The sequence below is a fragment of the Pithys albifrons genome, chromosome 18 (genome assembly GCF_047495875.1).
Source record: "Pithys albifrons albifrons isolate INPA30051 chromosome 18, PitAlb_v1, whole genome shotgun sequence".
In the NCBI taxonomy this organism is placed as follows: Eukaryota; Metazoa; Chordata; class Aves; order Passeriformes; family Thamnophilidae; genus Pithys; species Pithys albifrons.
The window spans coordinates 7,156,065-7,174,206 of record NC_092475.1 but is presented as its reverse complement, the minus strand read 5'-3'; the positions used below and the strand labels follow the sequence as shown (position 1 = coordinate 7,174,206).

Genomic DNA, 18,142 nt, shown 5'->3' with positions numbered 1-18,142 from the left:
GTAATTGCCGTAGTCTTTTAATGAGAAACTACAGTCATGCTCAGAGACAAAGGTTTTCACGCTAAGCAAAGGCAGGAGAGGTAGAAGCACAGGTAAAGCTGCCCAGATCACCTGGGTACTCATCTCTGTCCTCCTGGTGCAAGAGAAGTCAGAGAGGCTGTGGATCTTGCTGCAAGGCAAAAAGCTACCTGTAAACGTGAGGGTTTCCAGGAAAGACAGGTTTGCTACAATGAGGATTTGATTTTCTCCCACCCCATGCTACCTTTTTTTTTCTTTCCCAAGGTGCATTTTGTGAGTCAGCTCTTAATTCCCTTTATTTCATTGTGTGAGGGTAAGACTCAGATTGTGCAGATACTTGGGTGTGTTGGACAAGAGACAGGCAGAGGACAATCAGAAGATGGGTTTGACACAGAACCTGAGTCCCATAAAGGCACACATCTCCAAGTCCAATTAATAACAATAAAAACACAAGGTCACAGGATCAATGCAGAGAAACTGTACAAAAGCATCACATCTCACTTCAGAATTTTTCTGGGAGTTTTGTACATCCTTTCTAATCTTCTATTTCAGTCATTTTCTTTTATGAGATACCACATGGGCCACAAGATCTGAGCTGTTCCCAGGCAGGCTTTAAAATTAAAGCTGGTTCTAAGGTTTGCAATTTTTTTTTTTATGGAAACACCACAAGTTGATATTTTTGTGATTTGTTTTCTTTGAACCAGTCCTACTGAAACACATCTCGCTGTTTTTATAGACTGAGCACAGTTCAGGCTCCATTCAGTGATAAGTTCTGAGAAACTAGGCAAGAAGAGACAATTTGTGCTCTTTGTCTATTCAAGGAGTCAAAATGAACTCATTTGAAGGGTCACAGCTTAGTGCCTGTGAAACGATCTCTTTAGAAAAAGAGTCTGGAATAGGCAAGTCAAGACTAAGCTGGGCACAGGTCATTTTTTCCATGTTCTTCACGGCTACGGGGAGGAAATCACCCTGTTAATACGAAATCTTCTCTATTAAGCTGTTTTTAAATTGCAGAATGGAAAAGGTTTTATTTAACTCCTGTGGTCGTGATGTAACTCTCTGGCATGGGAGCTGGTGTGTTTGTAGCTCTGCTGGGCCCGGAGCTGGGAGGGCTAATGATTGCCTCAATTCCTGCCAAAGTGCAGTTCCAAGGGCATTTTCAGCCCCCACTTCTTCCTCCCCTCTTTTTTAAGAGGTCTCAAACCCAAGGCTTTAATTTTCATTTGTGACCTTTAGAACATATCAAGGCTTGTCTTAGGAGCAAAGCGAGAGCAGTGACAGTGTTCTTGAGCTGAGTTTGGGGGCACATCCTCCCTTAACAGTGAAGATGGCACCATTGTCCCACAGATGTTTATCCACAAGACTTCCCAACATTTGCTAATGACAACTGTGAGTGAAAAGCCCTGTTCCCTTCTGTAATATGGCAAAGAATATTTTCAGGTTGAAGGCCAGGAAATATTTGAAGATCAAAACTAAATAACTTATGGTACATATTGTTCTATGCTTTCTCCAGATAAAAATGTGTTTTGATTTCTGCACTCTTAGACATCAAGAGAGAACATTCCTTGAAAAACCATCTGCCAGTGATGCTTCAGGAGATCTGTCAGGCACTGTTGTGCAGGTACAGGATCACAGAGCATCTTTTTCACCACTAAACTCTTTAATCAGTGCATGAAGTCCAAGTTTTAGAGTTGTTTTCTAAGCAGAAGTAGTGCTATTCTTACCTTTTGGGAAACAATAGTAACACATTCTTTGAACAAAGCTTGGATATCCCACCAAGCCAAGATCTCCTCACCAGGGTGTAAGAGCTCATTTGAAGCCCACAACAGCTGAGCTGCCAGAGAACACATCAGAAGGTCAGAGCTCATGCAAAATGAACTGAGAGCTCTTCCTGTAGCACCCTTCAAATACACTAAATAGCACCAAAATTACTCCTCAGGTGAAGAGCTTTAGGCTGGTGGTGGATTTTCATTCTTGATACCTGTAATTCCATGTTTGCTTTGTGGCATGTTACAAAATTCTTGTCTCCTGACCTCTCCTCTTTCTCCTTATTGGGAAAAGCTTTCTGCTAATTTGGCCCTAAAATGCTTATGAAGTCTCCTGTGTTTTCTAAAATACTACAAAATGTAGAAGTGGCCCAGAAGAATGAGCAGATGACACAGGGAGAGTCTCTGTCACACACAAGGTATTTCACAATGCTGAGGAAGACAAATTCCATGCAACTTACAAACTCTAGTTGTTATTGAAAGTTTTTTTCATGTTTGTTTATACACTTTTAATCCTGTGCCTCTTTTCAGCTAAGGAGTTTTATAAATATTGCTGAATTTAACCTCAGCTTAGGAAATGGGAAAGTACAGGAATTCCCACTCTACAGAGAGAAACTGAAATGTGTTTCAACATTGAGATCTCCAAGTTACTCACATTCACTGTGAAAATGAAAGCAAAAGAAATCTTATATTTTTACTCAAATGTTATTTTTTTACACAAAACATTCTGATACCACTGCATGCTAGATGGTTACACTTCCCCAAGATGACAGCAGCAGTGTGGAAATAAAGGTCTGCTGAGCAAACCAAGACCAAGGCAATCCTCAGACAGGGATCCAGAAAAACAGGGATAGATGAACAGCTCAAACTCCACCAGCCAAGGAATCTTCCCTCTGGCCATGACTTGTTTGGAGATATCCACCTGTGCAATAAACATTGCAACATCCAACTCCTGAAGGAGCCCCTAAGTAAGTGCATGGTTCAAGAAAATGAAGAGATTTCTTGACTTAAATCAAGCATAGTTAACTTTTGCTTAAAAAAAAAGAAAAAAGTTGAACTATATTTTCTGTGAATAAAGATCTATTATCTGCTTTACGTGAACAAGCAACACTCCACACACACTTCATTCCCTGGAGAGGTTGAGCTTCCAGGGGGGATATCAGGGAGAAAGTGTACAAGGAAATTGAGGTCTAGGACAAGATGCTCTGACAGTCAGATGGAAACTCAGGACTTGTTAGACTCTTCCATTTTCTTCTAAAAGCTACAATCATCCTCCAGTTTTTTTTTCAGATTCTTGTCCTTTGAACAATATTGTCCTGCCTGAGTAGGGAGGTGAGTTGTGGGAGTCAGGGATTGGTGCATTAGAACACTGTGAGAACAAGTTACTGTCTCAGGCTGAACATTTCTCCTTGGACAGAACTGGTGGAAGTCTGGAACCTTCCATCACCTCTCCCACAGTGCTGTGGAAGGTGCATTCAGTTTAAAAAGCAGAAGCATTATGAGTCTGTCACAACATTTCCTCTTCCAAAGCACACTGTTCTTGCTCAGGAGGCAGGAATTTCACTCAAGGATTTTGTGCCATCCAGCTGATACTGGAAGTTCTGCTTTCTCTTTAGTAGTGTTCAACACTTCCAGAAATTGAGGAATTCAGAGTGAACTGCCAAAATCTGCTTCATCCATGGAAGTGGCCAAGGCCAGGCTACACAGGGAGCAACCTGGAAGGTGTCCCTGCCCATGGCAGAAGGTGGAATGGGATAATCTTTGGAGTCCCTTTCAATCCAACCCCTTCTCTGATTCCATAAGTACATGAGTTCTTAGTGACTTTTCCGCATTGGGAAATTAATCTTAATTTTAGCTCTGCTTGGAGAAACACTGTTATGATACTGAAAAATGATGAATATTTTCAGTTTGAATGGCATCGATAACAGTACAATGTAAGTAAAGTGACCAAAACCTGTTTGCCAAAAGCAAGGAAAGCTTTCAAAATCAGAAAATTTAATTTAAATGATATTTGAAATGAAAATAAAGTTCTACGTTTAGAATCTGAAGCTTTTGTCATTGTGTGGCTCTCTAATTACCTGTAAAATTGCTGTTGTCTGGGTCCTTGAGAGAATTTGTTAAGCTGGTTATACAAGCACTTGAATCAGACTCAAACTCATGCAATTTACTGGATCTGTTGATTGAGTCTGTAGTGTTTGCACAGATCATTTTGCTTTCGATCTGATGGATGTTTCTGCTGAGGTAAAGGTGAACTCATACTGAGTCTTTTGAAAGCAAACTGATTCTTGTTTCTTGCTGACCTCTGTGTCAATGAGATGCTACCAGAAGAGACATAACAATGTTGCTCTTGCACATTTTGCTTACATTCATCTTACAAAAATAAATATTGCTTGGTCTTGTGCTGACCTGCTATAAAGTCTCAGAAAGCATAATTGTGTGAATATAGTATTTAATGTTTGGGTTTTTTTGTGTTGTGTTTCTAGAATCAGTTTCCCAGATATTAATATCTGGTGTCTACATTCCCCTGAAATACCAAGGTAATGCTCTCATGAGTTTAGCACCTGGAACTCCTGCCAATAACTGAGAAAGATGGTTTAGGAGGTGAATTTAGGGGCTAAGCAAACAGTGCCTGTCCCCTGAGCCAGAAGAGAACAGAGCCCCAGCTGCTGATGGCACCTTCTGTGCCATTTGTAGCTAATTCCTCCTGACACTCACCATCCCAGCTGTGTCCTTTGCAAGTGTTCAGAGAAGAGGAGAGTAAGTTATGAGTATCATCATCATCATCTTGCCCATGGTTACTATTTGCTCTTAATAACTGATCCCTAAATTTCCCAGAAATGGCAAATAAATAGGAGATTTTTAATGGTGTTTACTGTTGTGGAGCACAGCTGCTTCATCCCAGGGCAGGGGGAGGGTGGAACAACCCTTGTCTGATGAAAGGTCTACTAGATATATAAAAAATACTATTAATCCAGAATTATTTCTGTAAAACCCCAAAGAGATGAGTTTGAACTTTAACCAGTGAATTGCTGTGAGCTGAAGGCCTTTTACTTCTGTTGGCTTTGTTAGAGCCATAAGAAAATATGAAAACTCTCTCTGCCTTTGCCATCAGTCAGTCCAAAGGCACTTGGGCTGTGCTTAGCTGAACTCAATGCCCTTTGGGCCACGTCCTGGTTCCTCCTGTTCACTGCTTTTGGAGGGATTAGAGCAGACTGCAGCAGTGGGTCATCAGATAAAGCCTCTGCCTGAAATCCTGCTGTGATTCCAGCTCAAAGGCCTGGGCACAGACCTCTCTGGGGAAGAGTTTTGTTTCAGATTCACTGAATGCAACATCACCCTTGGGAAAACATTTATTGGATTTATTGCTCTATTTGGTAACGCAGCAAATGAGCACATCTGATGGATCTCTGAGGAAAATTCTTCTCCCAGACTCTGTTGTGGTTCTTCCAGCACTTTCCTCATCCAAAGGCAAAAAGAAAGAGAGAAAAAAAGAAAAAAAGACAGGCTTGTACACATTAAATAAACACGATGAGTAACAACACTACAGGCAGGGCACATTCCTGACAGACCTCTGAGAGTTTAGAACCTTCAGGTTCAGTGGCAAATAAATTTGCTATGCTTTAAGGTGAGAGAATCCAGTGGGGTGATGGTTGTGGAGGGAACAGGAGTCTACTCTTCATTAGGGGGAAGGGCAGGGTTGCAGAGAGAGCTCTTACCTTCTATTCTACATAAACTCAGCATGAAGCAACACCAACTGTTCTGCTGGGACAGAATTATGGGATTATAAAGTGTTGTGTTTACAGAATATGCTGTTTACTAAGGTAGAATAAAGGTCTTTTAATGTGCTTAACCATGAAGGGATTTCCCAGCAAAAGGGAATCTCCAGCTTCCAGTTGAGGCACCAACAGAAACTCCCCTTGGCTTCACAGGTCCAGCTGACACTGCAGAACCCTCTGCCAAGCACTGTGGGCAGGGCAAGAAGTTTCCCTTGCAGAGGGTGAAGCTTTTTGGGGTTCCTTGCACAAAGAACCTAAGGCAATTTAATAACTCATTCTGGATATAGATAAACATGGAGAAGGGATTGGACGGTGAAATGGTGATGATACTTTTGACCAACAAGAGGGATCTTCTTTCTTTGAAAGAACAAGGTTAGAAATCTGAGAAAATCTGCCTCAGATTACAAAAGAGTGAAAAACTTTCAGATCAGAGGGAACTTGACCTATAAATACTTAGGAGTTGTGTCATTAAGAGCCGACATGCCCTTTTGGAAAAGAACTCTCTTAGAAGGGGATTTTTTTCCTTGAGCCTCCATTCCCCTGCCATGTTGATTGAAGAAGAGCAGACACAGGAATTCTGACACAAGAACCTTCATTCCAAAATAAGTCCTCTGATGTTGTGCTACTGCATCCCTGTCCCTACATGATGTGGAAGCTGCACTCCTTTATTATACTGGCAAATTAAAGTAGTGAGATTTTGTGTGGCTTTTGCTAGAAGTGATGCACTTAATAAAGGCTAAACCTGGATAAACCAACCACTTCATCTCCACGAAGTTTTCTCCATTTCTAGTGCATCTTGTGTTAACAAGCACCGTTGGCACGTGGGTGTTCCAAGATTCCCAGGGATGAGAAAGCTCTGAGGGACTTCAGGGAAAGGGGTAAAGAGTTTGGTAATTCAAAACAACTCAGGCACAAAAGAGCAGGAGGAGACTTTCCCACCAGCTGGATTGCAAAAGGCTGGAGCAAACAACGTGCAAATGTGGCAAAGACCCACAAAGGAGAGGTGAGCTGGAGGGTGTGGAGGGTGCAGACAGCAGGGAAGGGATCCCACCGGAGCACCAGGCGAAGCCAACCACAGCAGCAACAACAACAAGGACCAGCACAAGAAGGAGCAAGTCCTTTATGCAACCGCAAGAGAAATGAGGTCACGGAGTTCAGTGGGTTTGTGTGACTCCTCCGCTGGAGGTTTGCACCCGTGCGCTGTTTTCACTTTTATTTACATAAGAAAGGGCCACAGTAAGTCACCCTTGGCAACGTGCTCACCCCACAAATCTTGCCTGAGCATGTGGGAGAAAAAGATTTATTTTCAAAGCCTTTGAGTCATCAAATTCTTACGAAATCCATTCCTTTTCTCCTGAAGGAAATTGCCTTGGCTCAGACCTGACATGTATTATTCAGTTAATCCACACCAGGAAATAACCACGGTTCAGGCTTTATCCTTTCCTGGTAGGATCTTTGAGAAGGGACAAGACAGATGACTTAGGGAAAAGTAAGAGAATGCCCAGAGAGATGAGAGTTGGTTCTCTGAGAAAACAGGCTCAGCAATAGTCTTATGTTTTATATAAATTAATAACAATTCTCTAAGGACAATATTTGTGATTAATTTTTTCCCTCAGTGGGAAACAAGGCAAAATGATGCATCAAAATAAAATGCAACAGTCAGCCCAAGGGACACCCAAAATTAAGAGATATTTCCCTGTTCTGTTTTTTATTACTGGTTTGTAACAGGAGCTTTGAAGTAAGCAGTCATTCTGAACTGGGAAAAAATCCCCAAAAGCTTTTCATTCAGTAAATACTATAGAGTATAACATTATAGAATATTTTGCTACTCCTGAAATTTTTAAAGTGGAAACCTGCTGCAATCTTTTCCAGGACCAGCTGTGACTATCTTAAATTTATTCAGCCAAAAGCAGTTACTGAAAGGGCTCCCAAAGCAGCTCTAACATAAAATGAAGCTGAACACCACTGGTATAGGGTCTGTTTCCTGAAGGAATAAAATAGGAACCCAAACTCTCCATTCTCCCAAGAATAAGAAACTTTTAAAATATACACCCATTCTTCTGTTGGGTGTTGTCTTTTATTGCTCTCCCTTTGGAACAGAGTGTTATGAGCAGGTGACACAGAAACGTGCCCAGGTTGGTTTGGAATGTCCCCAGAGAGGGAGACTCCACACCCTTCCTGGACAGCTGTTCCAGGCTCTGCCACCTCCAGGGAGAGAAGTTCTTGCTCATGCTGAGGTGGGACTTGTGTTTTAGTTTCTGGCCATTGCTCCTTGTCCTGTGGCTGGACAGAACTGGGGAGAGTCTGGCACCATCCTCTTGTCACCACCTGGAGATTTTTGTGTGGACTGATGGGATTCCCTCTCATCTTCTCTGGACTAAACAGGCCCAGCTCCTGCAGTCTCTCTTCATCAGAGAGATGCTCTAGGCCCATGCCATGCCATGCCATGCCATGCCATGCCATCTACCCCATTCTATTTGTCCTGTCCCGTCCTGTCCCGTCCCGTCCCGTCCCGTCCCGTCCCGTCGCATTTATCCCATCCCATCCCACCCCACCCCACCCCATCCCCGTCTCTTGGCGCCCCCTGGCGGCCGCAGCTCTCCCTGTACCGCCCCAGCGGCCCCTCCCCTGTGCCTGGGCCGTACCAAGCGTCGCGGGGATGGGCACAGGTTCATTCCGTGCCCCGCGGCCTCTCCGGCCATCCCGCCCGGTTGAAGACGGTGAGCAGGAGGAGCAGCCTCGATCCCCGCGGGGTATCCGCTGTCGGGCATTTGTTCCTTGTTTTCCTTCTTTTTCCATATCCACAACCTCTCCTCTGCGCGGAGGGCGAGTGGTTCAGCCCGACCAACATGGCCGCCACCATGAAGAAGGCGGTGAGTGCGGGGAAGGGCCTGGTGGGATTTGTTCCCTCCCCGGCGGGATTTGTTTTCTTCCCGGTGGGGTTCGGTCCCTCCCCGAGGACGCCACAGCTTCTCCCTGTCTCTGTCTCCTCAGCCCCGGGCTGAGGTCGCTGCCCTGGCCCTGCCCGGGTCCGGCTCTGCCCTCACCGCTGCTCCTGCGGGTTCGGGGCGGTGCGGGATCGATGTAAACAAGGAGAGGATCAGGGTGGATATTAACTATAAGGGTGTTAATCCCAGAATGGTTTGGCTTGGAAGGGACCTTAAAGGTCGTCTCAATCCATCCCTCTCATGGGCAGGGACACCTTCCACTAGCACAGGTTGCTCCAAGCCCCGTCCAGCCTGGCCTTGGATACTCCCAGGGATGGGGCAGCCACAGCTGCTCTGGGCACCCTGTGCCAGGGCCTCCCCACCCTCACAGGGAAGGGTTTCTTCCCAGTATCCCATCTAACCCTGCCCTCTGGCAGTGGGAAGCCATTCCCTCTTGTCCTGTCCCTCCAGGCGATTGGAAATAGTCTCTCCCCAGGGAGAACTGGAATGGACTCCCCGGGGAAGTGGTGAAGGCACCATCCCTGGAAGTTCAGAGCATGGAGCTGTCAGGGGGAGTGTGTGGGCACAGTCAAGGGGTTTAAAATCCTCTCTGGCACATCAGAGGTAACCAGTTCACAAACAGTGCTGCTGCTGACAGATCCCATGGCTGTGTTCCACTGTTCCTGCTGGGATCTTGGAGCTGGGTGTCCTGTTCAGCTGCTGGCACTGCCCAGGAAACAGCTTTTGGCTTTAGGATGCCATGGTAGGATGGTGTTTCATTTGGATGTTACCCAGCTAAATGTGGGTATTCCTGATGTCCTTGAAGAGGTGTTTTAAGGAATTAGGTCTCTAAGCAGAATGCAGTAGTTCTAAGTCTGTTTTTCAGAGGCTTTGTAGGACTTACCTTGTAGTGAGACCCAAGTTAAGGTAAGAAATGAAGTCTTCATTTTGGCCTCTCCTTGCAGGCTGCAGAAGATGTCAATGTCACCTTTGAAGATCAACAGAAAATTAACAAGTTTGCAAGAAATACCAGCAGGATCACAGAGCTGAAAGAGGAAATAGAAGTGAAAAAGGTATATTTGCTTCAGATTTCACTTATATATGCTAAAAATACATAATACAGTTTTATATATTGTTATCCCATCATGTGTGGGATCTTCAGATATCACTGAATCCATTTTGAGCTGTAACACTGAAAACAGGGCTGTGGATTGCTGGGTTCTAATATGGGGTTTCTGATACTTTGAAAATAGAGGAGTGAGAAAGAATGAATGAGAAATAAAGATCTCCAGTATCTTTCTTCATGCAGTTCTTAGAACTCCTGAGTTGTCATATTTGAAGCATTATCTCTATATAATGGCTGTTTTGGGGCTCTTAATATTTCCTTTCTGAGATTACTCATATTTTGTTTTGAACGACAAAAGCAGTTTTTGACATGTTGACAGATTGTCATTAAAAGCACAAAGGTTTTATTTTGCTGTGCTGAAGAGGCCACCTCATTTATTAAGTCACTTTTCTTCAACATCAGTCACAGAATTTCCAAAGAAGCTTTGCAGAGTTTTTACAAACTGCTACTACTGGCACAAGATGTTTTCTGCCTGATATGTATGTGTAAAAATCCTCTATTTTATCTTGATGTTCCACTCATGGCTTAGGTGCTGGGACTCTGTGCAATCTTACTTTTGCAATTAAGTAATTAACATTTGCCATTTTAGGTACATTTTTTTGTTCTCTAGCTAAATTAAAAAATCTTGTGTAAGAGCATATCAGATACTAGTGAAATTTAAATCTGCTGCATCTCCCTTGTCAGGACATTTAATTGTGGTATTAATGACAGGTAATGAGTATTGACTGGGAATTTCTGCTGGATTGGAATTTAGTACTGATGCCAAATCACAGCTCTGGAATTGTTCTACCTGTGCATTGTAATATTTGACCTGGTACAAAGGGAGCATCTTTCTTATGTCTTGATAATTAGAAACAACTTCAGAACTTGGAAGATGCTTGTGATGACATCATGATGCTGGATGATGATTCCCTTCTGATACCCTACCAGATTGGAGATGTCTTCATCAGTCATTCCCAGGAGGAGACACAGGAGATGCTGGAGGAGGCAAAGGTGTGTCTGGGCAAAAGGGAGCTCCTTGACTGTCCTGTCTGTGTGCTGAGCACTGGAATGGGATCATCTGTTCATCCTGTGAACCTTTTACTTTCTAAAGTTGTGTTTGATGTAGGATTTGAGGAGAGGGAGTGGATTTAGGATTTGAGTTGTATGTGCACAGTAAGTCACAGCTGAGCTGTCACGTACAAGGTCACTCAGGGTTTTTTGGCCCAGCAGCAAATCCTGCAGCCTCACTGGGCACTCAGTTGGCAAAGGGGCACCTTTGGTTGGTTCTGGGTTGTGACAGACGTGGCTTAGTTGATTTTACATAATTGGTTGGGTTTTGTGTCTTTCAGAGAAGTTTACAAGAAGAAATCGAGGCCTTGGAATCACGAGTGGAGTCCATTCAGAGGGTGTTATCTGACCTCAAAGTTCAGCTCTATGCAAAGTTTGGAAATAACATAAATCTGGAGGCTGAGGACAGTTGAAGCTTTTCTAAATGCAACATACATTTTTTTCCTTAGTTTATTAAATGTTTTGATAACATTGTTTCCAATTACATTTGAAAAAAAATCCACCACTCTCTTTTTGTTTTTTCTTTTTTTTAACTTTCTTCTCTTGGATTACATATATTTAATGAGAACTTTCTTATTTTGGTTTTTGCAGCTATTTATTCGTTCAGGAAAGCCTTTAGTAAAGCATCAAGATGGGAATATTTGCATTGTTTATTAAAGTAATAAAGCAAGGCATGTACTGTAGTTTCCTTGGTCTTGTTTTCCACTCATGAAAATGCTTAAGTGTAAAAGCAACAGAAATAGGGAATTTTTGATTTGTACTGTGGTGGCAGTTTGATCAAAGCTTCTCTGTGATATATGGGGCAGGATTCAGCTGTGATGCTGTTTATGTGGTTTTAGCAGCCCTCCTGGAAACACTAAATGCATCCTCTGTGTTTCAGTCTTAGCCCAGGCAGCTCAGGTGTCATTGCTTACACTGATAACTTGGTGCACAATGTGGCAGCAAGTTCACAGAGGAGAAAAAAGGGCTTTTCAAACCTCACAAGATTTTGGAGTCACCATTTTCAGTCATTTTGAATCTGGAATCCCAAAAGGTGCTGTAAGTCAGAGTGGTGAGTCTTACCTGCTAATTTTCCTGAACAGTCAGTTTCTAAATCCACATTTATAGACCGAGTCAGGATTGTTCACAGGTGATGTTGTTATGTCAGCATCAATCCCTGAAACTGCACCTCCATCCCTAGGTGGAGTTGAATGTCTTAATTGGCTGACTCCTCACAGCCTAAAAAAAAAAAGGTGCTGTCTCACTGTTGGACTTTGGGTGCTGTGATTAGTGTATTTTTCCACCTCATTTGACTTTGCTTTTAAAAATTAAATCTTAGCATTCTTAAATCATCTTTCTAAGCTATTTCCCAACACAGGGTGGTCAGAGAATTCAGTTGGTCAAATACTAATCTGCAGCTGTTGTTCTTAATAGAAATCAGGGTGAGTATATTTTTATAAGATGATTAATACCAACCTATTGTGTCAGTTGTGCAGCATCTCCTCTTCACAGTGGGGATGTGGTGGGAGAAAACCCCACTTCTAGTATTGAAGTGGTGCTTCCACTGCTGGACATGTGTACAGTTCCCTGGACATGTGTACAACTGCCCTGGCTGTAACTGAGCAGATTTTTAACCTTTTGTTGCTGGTTGTGGTTTTAATTCAAGCCTGTGTCTCGGGAAACACTCCCAAGTTTTTCTGTATTCCTGATTGAATAGTTCAGCTCCTCTTAGGCACAAAGTGGTGGTGGTTGCAGCCATGGCAACTCTGCTGCTCTGTGTGTGGAAAATTTGGTGTATTATTCAATGTCTCGTGCACTCATCTTTTTAAACCAAAGAAAATATAAGAGGTTTTTTTCCCCCAGATGAAAACTGATGGAGTTTCACCCATAACAAGCAGCACCCAGCAGATGGCATTAAAGAACTGGGAATGTCATTGTTTGGCAAGGCCATGCCAGGCTGGGGCCACTGCTGGGTTTAGTGAAGGGAAACTTTGGCTGAGGGATCACAGATCATTAACTGGTTGGTACCAGTTTCAGGTTCAGTGCTTGAGGAACTGCTGTGCCAGGGCTGCTGTTCTGAGCATGGCCCAGCTCTGCAGTCCGTGGTATTTGAAATGACTGGGATTTCTAGGCAGGCCACACTATGGATGTGGCTTCAGCATGGAAAAGAAAAGCCACAGAATGGTTTGAGTTGGAAGGGACCTCAAAGGTCATCTGTTTCCACCCCCCTGCCATGGCAAGGTGTGGAGAGCTGGCATTATCCCTGCTGCATTTTGATCCTAATGTGCACTTATACACAGTGCTGGTGTTTAGGAAAGATTGTTAGAGTGTCCCTGTGAGTACCAGAGCTTTTGTTTTGTGACACCAGCCCTTATTTTCCCTCTCTGAGGGTTTTGTGTGTGCGATGCCTCTTCCCCATTTGCTTAGTCCTTCCTACAAAAATGTGCCTTTTTGCACTTGGGATGTCCAGTTTCCATGTATGGTTTGGACAGCTGTTTGCAAGTCAGGCAAGTAATTCAACAGAATTTTCCAGATTAGTCCCTGAGTTTTGGGAATTTACAGAACTACTGTGCCAGGCTGTCATTTCATATTTTATATGTGTAAAATAGACCATGCAGGAAACACCTTTTTTTATTCTAAATTGTCACAGTAGAAGTTTATTTGCAGATTGAGCATCAGTTGCTTGAAAACATTTGTCAGCAATAACCTTTCTGCTCCCTTGTGAATATTTTCAATTGTTTTTCAGTTGACATTTATTCTGTTGAGCATCCCATCTTCTGAACACCTTTTATGTTTTGTAGACTGGAAGTTTCTGTTATCTCTATTAATGTTTGCTTTCAGTTCTCTTGTTCAGGTGATAGAAGCCAAAGGAAAAACCTGATGCTCTGTGCACTCTGCCCACATCATGAATCATTTAGCTGCACTTGACAATATAAATTTTTAAATACTGTTGTCAGAATGCAAATAGTTTTTGTCATTCTCTGTATTGTCAAGGGAGTGACATTTGTAAAGCACCTGAAAGATGGAATGTGCCATAAAAGTGCTGTTTTAATCCGAGGGCATTTTGAGTGTTGGCCAAGGATCTCTCAGTATTTGAATTAACTATTCAGCTCCATCTTTGGATTAAAACACAATTTCAGTGGTGGCTTTGTTTTTCCAGTCCCAGAGCCCCCCATGGCTGGTCTGGCACTTGGCTGCAGCAATTAAAGCAGGTAAGGCAGCAAAGCTGCAGCTTTGAAGTACAGCTCATTTCAGTGCCTCATGTCAAGGAGACTCAACAGTTTTTCCAAGTAGGTTGTAAAACATGGTAGGATGCAATTACTGCACTTATTATATTTTCAGGGACTTGTTTGTGATTCTGTATCTTGTCAGCTGATATAAAAGTGTTTTCCATGTGATGATCTCCAGCATAACCTTCTCCAGTGGAATCTTCATTATTGCACTCACCTTGGTAGAGTAGATCCTTTACAGTCCATATTATAAATGTGGTGGATAATGATTCCGTAATTATAGCAAGTGGTGTGTAGCTGAAGTACAGATAATTGTATGGTAATAACTGTGACTTCAAAGAGCAAAAAGATACTGAATACTGAATACTAAAGCCATATTTTCTGTAGGAACAACAGAACTGAGCAGTTCGGTTTGCATGAGTCAGTGGTTCAGATAATTTATCTGATATTATTCTAATAATCTGATTCATGAAGGAGAAAAAACTAGGGATAGATAGAGGCATAATGAGGGCTGACAGAAATTATTTACAAGCAAGTTTGTCTTTATTTAGATTGTGTGAGTCATGCAGAAAACCAAATTATTTTATAATTAAACATTAGCTGCTGATGGGGCTGCACAGAACACAGAGCTCCAAACACAGTGGCCAGGGAGGATTTCCTCAGCAAGAGGAAAATCTCCTGTTTGTTTGGCAACACAGCCCAGCACAAGGGAGGAAAAACATTACTCAGTGGGTTTTTACATTCTGTCAAGTTTTACCCCTTCAAGCACAGTGCAGAAATCCATCATATCAAGTTTGGATGGTTTTCTTGCCTTGTTATCTGTAGCAAATAGGATTGTGCACACCAAACACAATGCTCTGGTAAAGTTACAAGTTTGGGGGTTTTGTTTTAAATAATATTTAGAGTATCTTGATATAAGTGTGAATTAAACCAGACTCAGGGGTCAGGGCTGTTTTTTGAACAACAACCTCTAGCACATGAGTATATATAAGACCTGTCTGCCTCTGGGTACACAACAGTGGTGAATCAACTCAGATGAAAGTTATTAATCTCAACACACATGGCCAAGGACTGATGGCAACTCTGCACCCAAGACTGCTTTTTATTAACACTTGGGGGAAAAATAATAAAACTTTCATTTCTATTGTGAAAGCTCTTCCTCCCCCAGTTGTTTAATATTGCTATTAAAGGTTCATCCAGAAAACCTTTGGTTTGCTTCTGAAAATGTCTCCCAGCAACAGTGTTAAACATGTCACTGATGTCCAACAGCCTCTGAGAAAGATTTTATACAAGACTTTTCTCACCTTGGAGGGATTGGAGAAGTGTTCATATGTTTTTCATGTATGTACTACCTAAGAGAAATAACTGGGATAATTCAAGCTCTTGAAAAGGGGAGCAATGGATATGTTGGAGATGTTCAGCATAGCATTTACAGTGATTGATTTTTACACTCTGCACTTTCCAGAAAATGCTGCTACATCATCTATGCAGACAAGGACAAATATTAAAAATAACTATTTTTAAAAAAGTAACAAAATGGACTTCACTGTGGAAGAATTTTGGTCGTAATTACACATTTTATTGCAGTTGTGATCTTTGATTTTACAAAAGTGGTAGAAAAATCAACTGTAGAATTTATTGTACTTGTTAATTTATTTTTTGTTGGGCAGAGCTACAGTTGTTTTCCTTTCTGTTGTGTTCACCCTCCAGTTTTGGACATCAGAGGAGCTGTACAACCATTGTGGGTGTTGTGAGATTGCAGAAGAGTTACCCTCTCCCCAGTTATTCTCACATTCATTCCTGAGGAATGTAGCCATGGAGGAGATGGTGGTATTTAGGAATAGTCAGGGAGTGCATTATAACCCTCATTTTTACCTCTCCAGTCACTTCTCCCAGCTCATTATGGCAGATTCAAAGCACTGTGGGATGAAGAATTTATTTTATGATACTCTGGATTGTGGCTTGGTTGGTTGTGGGTTTCTTGTTTTCTTTTTTAAGTTCTTGAAGAAGAAATAACTAGAGGGCAAAAAGTACAAATTTATGATCAGCTTTGCATTGGACACAGAGCTGTCAGACTGGAACAAAGGTAAAAAAATCAGTGTTTTACCTATGTAATATTGCACTGTGTATCTCAAATGGGATTTGGAATTTAGATCCTATTTTTCTTGCTCCCCCCCAGTGTTTTGCATTCAGCCACAGGTACTCTCAGTGACACTTGGCTGCAGCTTTGCATTTTGTACATGTAGTTTGGCTTTGGAAGCTTTCCTTCCCAGCCCAGTAATGGGTGTATTTATGGTGCTGCTTGGTGACATCAGCACAGGAGTGTCACATCAGCTTGGCTTTTATTTATTGCCACTGCCTGGAACTTCTTGACATAATTTTATTGCCATTAGATTTGATATGACAAGCATCTAATAAAATAAAATTGCATTTCATTTTATATCAAAGCAAGGATTTATTTAATATCATGAAGTTTTAGCTGATGCCTGTTGCTGTGGCAACATGTAGTAACTTTGTGCTTAGCTTAGGAATTAGCTCAAAAATTCCCAGAGTTTGATGCCAAACAGGAATAACTTGCAGACCTTTCCTTGTACTAAACAGGACAGGAGGGAGAAAGATCCCAGACTCTTAGACTTGGCTGCTGTCTCTGCTAAACCAGCCCTGAGTTCACCAGACACATTAGGCCAGAGGAAGGAAGTGAATCAAACATAAACTTCACCAATCCCTCCCGTAAATGTAAGACGACCAACTCTTACCATTAATTTAATGTTCTAAGGCATAAGCCAACCATTAACCTTCAGGCATTGAATATTTCACTGTATTCTACATAAAAATCCCCAAAATAATTGAGGAAAATCAAGGCAACAGTTCTCAGGCTGAGGGGCTGCCCAGGGAGAACACAGCCATAGATTAGTTCTGTTCTCACCTGTTTTGCCTCTACAGATTGTTCCCAGAGGAGTGACATGGGCTGGAAGGATATTAAAATAAGCTTTTGTGCCCTCTCTGACACGATCAGGAGCATTCCAGGACTGCATTCTGACCCACTACAATAACTGTTTGTTTTAATTGAATGCTGTGAGAATGTTAGAAACCCATAATTGATCATTTTTTGAACATTTAACCAAAATCAGTGTGCTCTCGAATTGTTTTTATCAATGAAATAGCTGTTCAGTTCCTTTTCTCCTCTTCAGATTAGCTGGCTGTATTTACTTATCTGTCTCAGCTATTGCAAGGGTGAATTAGTCAATGTTTTGAGAGCTTTGTAAAGCATCATGTAGGTGTCAAGATTTTAAATATCTCTCAGATAGCATTTATCACTGTGTTTAATAGGCTTTCAATTAGAATGCCAATTACAACTGATTTGTTTTAAAGAAACAGACATAGTTTTAATTACAGCATGCACATTCAGACTGATGTTTAATTGCAGCAGGATTGCTGAAGTGCTGTCTTTATCCCTAGATGCACAAGGACAAAGCTTTTACTCAATTCTCTGTAATTAGGATGGAGTAGCAACATTATCCCAGCAGGTGCAGAGTAGCTCAAAAGGAAAGGGCTGAGGAGCAGATTTTTGTGTCCTTGCTGCTGAATTGCTGTAATTTGATAAGAGATTTGCCCCAAAATGGGATCTGGGTGGCTACAGTTGTGTTAAATGATAAGCACGGGCTCAGGAGAAGCTGGGATGAATTGTAGGGAAATCTCCCTCTTCTGCTGCAGAGTTCACCATCCTGAGCTGAAATTCTTCATGGCCAATATAGCTGGAGCCCTCAGCACAGGAAGGACATGGAGCTGTTGGAGAGAGTGCAGAGGAGGCACCAAAATGGTCAGAGGATGGAGCAGCTCTGCTGGGAAGAAAGGCTGAGAGAACTGGGATTGGTCACCCGGGAGGAGAGAAGCTTTGGGGTCACCTAATTGTGACCTTCCAGGACCTGTCCTGGCACCGTTTCCCTGAAGAAATCTTCATCCGTCTTCAGTTCTTGGCTGAAAAATGGCAATTTCCCAGGTGCCCATTCCGTGGCACCAGTTCAAACACTTGTGCTTTGTGCCCAGGTAGAAAGTGGCAGCCTTGGGCACTCAGGTGCCACTGATGAGCCTCCATTAACACTATGAAAGCAGCTACAAGAAAGATGGAGTGACAGGAGGTCCTGGAGTGACAGGACAAGGGGGACAAGGGATAACAGCTTCCAACTGCCAGGGGGAAGGGTTAGGTGGGATATTGGGAAGGAATTCTTGGCTGTGAAGATGGGGAGGCCCTGGCACAGGTTGCCCAGAA

General features: G+C 42.5%; 1 protein-coding gene across 1 annotated transcript; it reads left to right on the top strand.

Moving 5' to 3' along the window:
- The first annotated feature begins 8,337 nt into the window (after positions 1-8,337).
- Positions 8,338-11,346, top strand: PFDN4 (prefoldin subunit 4). Its single transcript, XM_071572870.1, has 4 exons — positions 8,338-8,433; positions 9,453-9,560; positions 10,466-10,606; positions 10,945-11,346. The coding sequence occupies exons 1-4, from the start codon at positions 8,410-8,412 to the stop codon at positions 11,074-11,076; spliced, it is 405 nt and encodes a 134-aa protein (XP_071428971.1). The 5' UTR covers positions 8,338-8,409; the 3' UTR covers positions 11,077-11,346.
- Positions 11,347-18,142: the final 6,796 nt, after the last annotated feature.